Source organism: Octopus sinensis, unplaced genomic scaffold (assembly GCF_006345805.1).
Source record: "Octopus sinensis unplaced genomic scaffold, ASM634580v1 Contig15949, whole genome shotgun sequence".
NCBI lineage: Eukaryota > Metazoa > Mollusca > Cephalopoda > Octopoda > Octopodidae > Octopus > Octopus sinensis.
Window position 1 is genome coordinate 37,501 of NW_021834019.1, and position 9,714 is coordinate 47,214.

General features: G+C 32.5%; 1 protein-coding gene across 1 annotated transcript in view; it reads left to right on the forward strand.

Annotated features, from left to right (window-relative positions):
- Positions 1–9,015, forward strand: part of LOC115230626 — a gene marked incomplete at its 3' end in the record, with an annotated part of 45,699 nt that extends 36,684 nt beyond the window's left edge. The window contains exon 3 of the mRNA XM_029800765.2: positions 8,688–9,015. Within this exon, the coding sequence (XP_029656625.1) occupies positions 8,688–9,015 (328 nt within the window). The remainder of the gene's footprint in view (positions 1–8,687) is intronic.
- Between the last annotated feature and the right edge of the window lie 699 nt (positions 9,016–9,714).

The following is a 9,714-nucleotide window of genomic DNA, read 5'->3' on the forward strand; positions in this document are numbered from 1 at the left end:
TATGTATGAATGTATATATGTATGTATGTATATATTTAGGTATATACTTACATTTTTTCTATACATACACATATATATACATATACATAAATGCATATATACATACATATATATATATATATATATATATATATAATATATACATGCATATATATCACATACATACATATATATATATATTCATATATATATAATATACATACATTATATATATACATACATAGATATTAGATAACATATATATATATACATACATACTAAATATATACATACATAGATATAGATAGATATATATATACCTATATATATACATACATACATACATAGATATAGATATAGATATATACATACATATACATACATATATATATATATATATAATATATATATATATATCTATATATAATAGAAATATAAAATACTAAGTCTCTCTAAAGGACAACGGCAGCGTTAAATATTAGTTATAAGAATGCCATATAGTATATAACTTATATATATATATATATATATATATATATATATATATAGATATATATATATATATACACATACATACATATATGCGTGTGTGTGTGTGCATACATACATCATCTCGTATGGTGATTGACATATTTGTTTCTCTTCGATATCTTGAAAATTCTATAATATTGAACATATTACTTATAGTCTAAGAAGAATTTATTTTAGAAAGCAATATTTTACCAATTTAAGAGAGTTTTTGCAAGTGATACCAAATGTCTGCAATTCACGTTAAATATAACAACTGAGGTTCACCACCTGTGCGTTATGGGTTCAAATGCTGATTGAGACCTTAAATGCTACCCATGGTCACAACTGATCACAAGACTACAATTGATGATGAAATCTGCATTAAAGCTGTCTGCTCCTAAAATACGATTATTCAGTTTACAATTGTTTCGTCGATTTCCACAGTAACCAGTCTTGCACCATGTCGTTAGCATCTCGACAATTACTGAATTATTTCCGTGCACTGCACAATTTTTCCTTCACAGGCATATGAATATGCCTTGTCCCTTAAATTGCTTCACGAAATCGTAAGGACAGCGTCATGATATACGGCGTGTTTGGGGAATTTTAGACGTGACAGACCTCATCAGTCTCCATTTCTGATGACACTTGATTTCATGCTAGGGGATAAAAAGAGACAGACAGAAAAAAAGACTTAGAGAACGACAAAAACCGAACCCTGTATAGGATTGGTACTTTTTTATCTACTCCGAAAGCACAGAAGGGAAAGTTGACCTCGTTAGGATTTGAGCTCAGAAGATGGACAACGGAATCTCTTGCTGTGAAGTAATGGTCCTGACATTCTGACTTCGCTAATTACTTGCCTTTACAGACAGACACACACACAGACATAGAGAGAGAGATAGATTAATAGATAGATAGAGAGATAAATAGACAGAGAAAGAGAGAGAGATAATGCATATTTAACACATAGAAGATATTAACAGCGCTTTCCAATTTTATATATAAAACATCAGGAAAAATGTTAGTAATCTACTTTGGAGTTACAAATTGTATCTGTCACAAGAAATAAATAACATATACGGATTGCCGTAGTACTAACTGGACAATTTAGTTAGCCGGAGTCTATATACATAGAGTACTTAAAGAGGTATTCGTCTGGATTTATTATATATATATATATATATATATATATATATATATATATATATATATATATATATATATATATATATATATATATATATATGAAATCAAATTTTCGTCTGATGTTTTTTTCAGGAATGCAGATGTTCCATGTCGAGAAAATATGAAAATACTCTGCAGTATTCTCTTGGCTCCGTAATTCAAATATTTCTAACCCCCCGGGATGACTTTGCTGTTCATCTCTTTTTGGGACGTCGAAGAAATAAACTTCCTTTCATTCTCATCTATTATTTAATATAGTATCGATTGATTTAAAACGATTACACCTTAACCATTCTCCATCTTATAACAAACAACCCCAGTTTTCACAACTGCCTATCCGCCACCCTATGTGACCATCCCTTCACAGCCCAATACAAACACCACTTACACACCTCATTCCTTCCCACGCTCCCAACTCCGTCTCACGTCTCACCAGGTAATAGTCTCAGCCCACCACAGTCCACCTGCACCCCGCCCATTGTCACCAGCTCAACAATGAACATTATTCTCACCATGCCTACCAACCCATCCTCACCTAGCAAAAGCGAGGACCTTTCTATTGGGTTCTCCCACAGAGAATAGATTGTCGAACAAAATAAGTTTCAAGAAAACCCGCTGAGGTCGATAAAAAGTAAATTCTAAGTTTATCCCTACTGAGCCAGCAGTGAAGATTCCGACGTTTCGTATACGAATACGTAGATCTATTCGTGTACGAAACGTCTTTCTGTGTTGGCTCTTAATTCTGTAGAAAATCAGTAGAAATAACCTTTAAAATAAGACTATTCATCTACTAACACAAAATTAAAATACAGTATTGATTTGTAAACATTTAATATACAGCGTAGTATATTACAGTTGGGAAACGAAATACTGTCTCCTTGCTAGCAATTGATATTTATGTACCAGTTGCCAGAAATGTGTTTAATATGCAAATTGGTCTATCCAGTAAAATTAGTAGGTATTTAAGCAATGTTTCTTATTTACTGCCCACAAGTGGCTACACACAGAGGGAACAAACAAGGACAGACAAACAGATTAAGTCGATTATATCGACCCCATTGCGTAACCCCCGAATGGATGAAAGGCAAAGTCGACCTCGGCGGAATTTGAACTCAGAATGTAACGACAGACGAAATACCGCTAAGCATTTCGTCCGGCGTGCAAACATTTCTGCCAGCTCACCGCCTTATTTCGCGATGTGGTACTGATGAATGGGCAATAGCTCCTGAAATGTGCATATACACCCATAACCAACTTTTTTCTTCTTCGAAAGCAGCGATTACATAGGTGCACCCGTATATGAAATGTCGTCACTTTCAGGCTGGCTCTCAGCTCGATAGAAAATCTGTAGAGATAAACTTCAAAAGTAAGACAATCAATATTGATTTGTAAACGTTTATTATACTTGGTAGTATATTACGGCTGCAAAGCGAAATTCTGTGTCCTTGCTAGAAATTAATCGATAAAAATAATACCAGTTAAATATTGATGATACAGTCATAAGCCTTCCTCCAAAACAAACACTCTGCCACAATTTTCTAGCATTTCTGCTTATATTATTGTTGTTATTATTTTGAGTTTCAAATTCGACCAAGATTAACTTTGCCTTTCATCCTTCTGGTGTTGATAAGATAAAGTATTAGTTAAATGCTGGGATCGATGGCATCGATTAACCTTCTCCCTCAAAATTCCTTGTTTGATGCCAAAATTTAAAAATTATCATTATCATTATTATTATTATTATTATTATTATTATTATTATTATTATTATTATTATCATCATCATCATTATTACGACGAAGGCAGCGAGCTGGCAGAATCGTTAGCACGCCGGACAAAATGCGTAACGGCATGTTGTCTGCCTTTATGGTCTGAGTTCGAATTCCGCCGAAGTCGAGTTTGCCTTTCATCCTTTCGGGGAGGGGTGATAAAATAAATACCAGTGATACACTGGAGCCGATATAATCGACTTACCTCCCATCCTTACTCCCACCCCGTAATTGCTGACCTTGTGTGAAAATTTAAAAAACATTATTGTTATTATGGCATGCCAGCAGCATCATTAGCGCGTCGAACAAATTGCTCTGCAGCATTTCTTTCGGCTTTTTATGTCCTGGTTTCAAATTCCGCTGAGGTCAACTTTACCTTTCATCCTTTCCGGGTCGATAAAATAAAGAACCAGTCAAATACTTATGCCAATATAATCAACTTACCCTCTAATCCTGAAATCCCTGGCCTTTAGATGAATTCGAAATATCATTATCATTATTATTACTATTATTACCATTTTCGTTGCATTTGTTGTCGTTGTTGTTGTTGTTGCTGTTTTCACTGTTATTACTGTATTTTTGTTGTATTGTTTCGTGTTTTTGTTGTTTATTGTTATACATTTAATAGAATAATATATATTGTTGTTGTCTTTTTTTTTACTTTTTGTTTATATAATCTGTTACATTTGTTTATTTTTATTCTATTATTGTGTATTTATTTTTGTTTCATTTTATTTTTATATGATTTTTGTTTGGGTTTTTTGTTGTTCATGTTTATTTTTACATTGCTAAATCATGTTTATTTTAGTTGGTATTGTTGAAAGAACCGGGTAGAGAGGGCAAGTTAGAATCGGTAGAGCATCGGACAATTCGTCTCGCAATATTTCTTCCAACTCTTTACATTCTGAACTCAAAATCTGTCAAGGTTAACTTTGCTTTTCATCCTACCGGGATGTAAAGTACCAGTCATGCGCTGGCATCGATTTAGCGACTTATTGCCCTTCCCCTCAAAATTGTTGGCCTAATGCCTATGTTATTAACTAGTATTATTATAGTTTTATATTTGAGAGATCATGAATTATGTATATTATTTACATACGGCGTAGTGGTGAAGAGCGCGGCCTTCTAACCCCAAGATTCCGAGTTCGATTCCAGGCAGTGACCTGAATAATAATAATAATAATAAAATAACTACCAGTTGAACAATAGGGTGGATGTAATCGAGTAGACCCCTCACCAAAAATTTCAGGCCTTGTGCCTGAAATGGAGGGTGAGTATCAGAAACAATAAAGCAGAGGACTGAATAATATAAATGTAGTATTTAGTTTGAGCCTGTACGATTCGAGTTCAAATTGGGGCCTTCTTTCTCACTGAGCCAAATAAATGAAGTCTCATTTGTTTGTCATGGTGGGGTTTTTGTATAACCCCAGATCAGCTCCAATTGAGCCACAAGTCAGCCCAGATCCCAGCCGTAACCACCTCTTCTATTTGTATACTTAGTTCTATATTACCCAATGTGTCCTTCCCTTGTAAATTGGCAACATGTGATTTGAGGGAATATGGTTGCTATTTCTAATAGGCCACGCAGCTACTTGAAAGTGCCTTCTGTCATAAGCCTGGGTTGGGGTGAGTTACCCCGACATGTATATATCAGAAGAGCATTGTAGTACAGAAGTTATATATCCAACTCCAAGATATAAACTCGTTACCACTTATATATCTTGATGGATATATAATTTCACGAAGCAGAGGGAAAGAAATTATTCACAAGACGCACTAAGTTTATACAAGATTAAACGCTCTCTGACAACGGCTCTCAGTGAACCGCTTATCCTCAATTGCTCATAGTTCTTTATTATGTAGCAATGTGTCAGTTCACTTTTAGTTACTTGAAGGGTGGTCAGAATCCTTCCCATAAGAAGAAGTAAAATAATAGTGAAATGAGAAATTAGGGAAAGCTTCTAAAAATTCAGAAAGTTTTTAAAAACCCTTTATATTCCGGACGCAAAAGCCTATCTTCAGAAGAACACATAGAGATGTGTATTAAAGGGATTTTTCAAAAACATTCTGCTTTGCCAGAAGCGTTTGTTTCTTCCAATTTCACTCATATATAATATATATATAATATATATATATATATATATTATATATATATATATATAAGACTTTATATGCAGTAGAAGCAAGATTCAAGTAATACAGCCTTATATGTGTCATACTCAAAGTAAATACAACATTGAAAGGCAAATTTACTGTGGTATTCGTCCGAAGATAACCTTTCTAATAGAGGTGCGGTGTCTAAAAATACAGTATGGAAGGAAAACAAAAGTTTTCCCAATAATTTATATATGTATATATATATATATATATAGCTAAGGGAGGGAACCATCAGCTTCTAAAGAGTATATATATATATATATATATATAAGCGGAAGGACGTAAGGTAAATAGTTTCAAATCGTAACCGACACCAGTTCGATAGTTTTAGATAACTAAATTCGATGAATGTCACAAAATCGCACTTGCTTCTTCTCTCATCTTTGTAATCCTTTAATCTTTTCTCTATGTATCATTTCACATTGTATATGTATAATGTCATGTATATATGTAATATGAGCCTTATTTGTGATATGTATGTATGCATATATGTATATATAGACAGATATTTTTAAAGAAATCTTCATATATATATATACATACTCATAAAAAAATGTAAGAAATGTGATTTAAAAATATAAATAATATATATAAGTAAAGAAACACATAAATACATATAATAATATATTTTTTAAAATAATATCTACATATTTACACATATTTGTTGGATGGCCGTTGACGCTCAGGAATTCTTCTGCCTGATATATATAAGGGCATTGAAGTGTGAGAATAGGGGTTCAACACCGCTATTGATGCAGAAATATTTTTTTTATTTATGGATCAAGAATGGTTCCAATGGCTTGAAGCAGGAAGTTCTGCAATTATTTCAACGCCCCTATTAAAAATACTGATAATTGGCTTCTATATTGGATGCCCCTCGCTCTAATAATTGTCGAACCTCTCGCAGAAAAGCTTTGGTAGCATTTTTAATCTACGATTAACGTGCGTATATACATATATATATATATACTATATATATATATATATATATATATATATATATATATATATATATATATATATATACACACACATATGCATGCATAGTATATGTATATGAAGAATGCGTTTCGAGTAGAAACCACATGTAGATTGGTTAGGTTAACTTGGTTTCGATTCCTTTGCTTGGTTGTAAGCAAATGGGCCATCCTTCGATGCCACTGCATTAATGAGTTATACCAGAAATGCAATATATGAAATATATTATATATAAAATACACACACATATCAACACACACATACATCATATATATATATATATATACATATATATATATATATATATATATATATATAATATATATATATAATTAATTATAAGGGTGAGAGAATTGATACTAATTTAATAGTATATCTATTCAACACCAAGTGGCCTAGTGCTCCGATTAACTGGTGCTAGAGTGAGCCATATAGTGACCACTCTCTTATATATTTATATATATATATATATGTATATATATTTATATATATATATGTATATATATATATTATATATATATATATAATATATATATATATATATATATATTATATATATTATATATTATATATATATATATACTTGTTTATTCGACCCAGTGTACTCATGTTGATTGTTATAGCCACAACGCTTGCCCATTCTCTCCGCCCTCTTCAGATTCCTGTCGAGCTTGTGACAATACATATATAGTAGAGAGAGAGAGACAGACAGAGAGACAGAGACAGAGAGTTTGTTTTTATGTCAATTCGCTTTTAAATCAATTTTACATTAAACTGAAGGATTACTCAATACTTTTTTTTATTGAAGTACACATTTATTAATTTTTGCAAGTAAAGATTGATAGTGACTTCGAACTTTCGGTTTCCTCGCCTTCACTAAACCCTACCTAAATACTTACATTTATGGCAATACTTATAGCCTACTTAATTTGGGTAAAAGCACTGTACTTTTACAAGAGATGCGAATATTGCAGTAATACGGCGTTCTAACATGTATATCCAAGTTAAGTAGATTATAAGGATTGAAATTCAGTATTTAACTGCTTCTGTCACGTATGTGTGTGTGTGTGTGTGTGTGTATGAATATAATATATATATATATATACAGAAACGAGAGAAAAAGTAAGAAATACTAAAAAAGAATGTGATAGCTTATTGAGACTTATCCAGATCTGAGTGAGCCTGTACCTATCTGAGGAGACGTAGGAGGGCGGAGAAAATCCAGAATACCAAAACACTGGGTCATATACACGCAGAAGAGCAGAATAAAAGTAGAAATTTGGTTACAATTCTTGTATACAAATATCATAAGTTACATAATATTCAGTTGTGTTTCACTAGTGTATACTAGTATGCTATGCAGTAATCGTTACATAGACGATCGTATAATCAACCTATAATACCAGATTGTCAGCAACGAAGTAGATTATTTCTTTCTTCTGATGATCTGATGTTATTGGGTCATAATGCTACTGTCTATGTAACGATTACCGTATAGCATACCTGTATATACCAGTGAAACACATGTAATAATTATGCAATTTATGATGTTAAAATTTTTATAAATGGAACCGAATCTTCAGTTTAGTCTTCTCTGGGACGTACAAGCTGTAATCTATTTAAATGTATTTAATACCAACCAAAAATATAAGGACAAATTAGGTTTAATTTTTGATTCGAAGTTGGATACGCATGATGTTACATAACAACCCGAACCAAAGGTTAATTGTAATGCAATCATATATAATCAACAGATGTGACTATGCATATACACACACACATACATATATATATATATATATATATATATATATATATATATATATATAATTATAATATATATATATCTATATATATATAGATACATATATACATACATATGTATACACATATCTATAGATATATAAACATATATATATATAAATGCATATATACGTAAATAAGCTAAATACGTTCATATTTATATCCAGCATCACACATACCTACCGCTCTCATTTCTCTTTTTTCTCTCTCCCTCCCTCCTTCTTTCTCTCTCTTTCTCCATTATATTTCCCACCCCCGTTGCCACGCCCACCTTTGGCTCCTGGTACTACTCAAACTTTACAGAAATCTATACAGTACAGACAATTTGGACAAAACGAAATCCGACTTGGCCAAAGGTGACCCAAGAGGTAAAGGTTTCAAACAGCAGAAGATCAGTCATTCTCAAGCGAACACAAACATGACATTGGCTGATGAACTCGATACAGTCTCTGGTAGTAACGGCTGCGGTAGCAACAGTGTCCAGGAAAGTCCGTTCGTCGACAGTAGTGTCTATGACGTTCAGCCCAAAGACGGTTACAAAAGATTCAAAGGCGGTTCAAGCATGGAGAGTTTGTACAGCGACAATGGTGGATCCAGTTTAGACAGGGACACGCCCATACATTCTACAAACGTAAGCTGGTCTTCACTTGTAATTTTTTTTTTTTACATATTTCACCATATTTTTTGTTTATTTTATAAATTTATTCATTCATCTTATTTCTTTCATTTCATTTCCTATCGTTTCATTCTTCCATCGTTTTGTTGTTGAGTTACCGAATTGCTTGTTGATTTATTTGTATGTTTATTTGTTCAGGCAGTGATTGGATTTTCTGTGTGTGTGTGTGTGTGTGTGTGTGTGTGTGTGCGTTTGTAAATCTCCTTCTTCCTCTAATTCCAATCTCTGTTTTCTACTCCTTAGTCTTTTTTTATATATATAATCTCATTGTACATGTGTATATATAAATGTTTGTATATGTTTGTCTGGTTACGGGCGTATGGAGGTCATCGAATGCAAATGTGTGTGTGTGAGTGTCTTTTATATATATGTATGTGTGTGTGTGAGTGTCTTTTATATATATGTATGTGTGTGTGTTTCATATATACATAAAAGATACAGGGATTACATATATTAATTTTATTATCTAAAAGAGTTTGATTCGCCCCGATGTGACTTACTTTCGTGGGCTTCTTTCAAAAACCCAGCTCGTCGAGTTCAGTTATCCTGAAAGGAAAGAATAAATAGAGTCAAAAAGAAGAGGAAGTACGATTCGGCTGCTGTTTAATGACCACTACACATGTTTCGATACAACATAAATATACATTATATTAT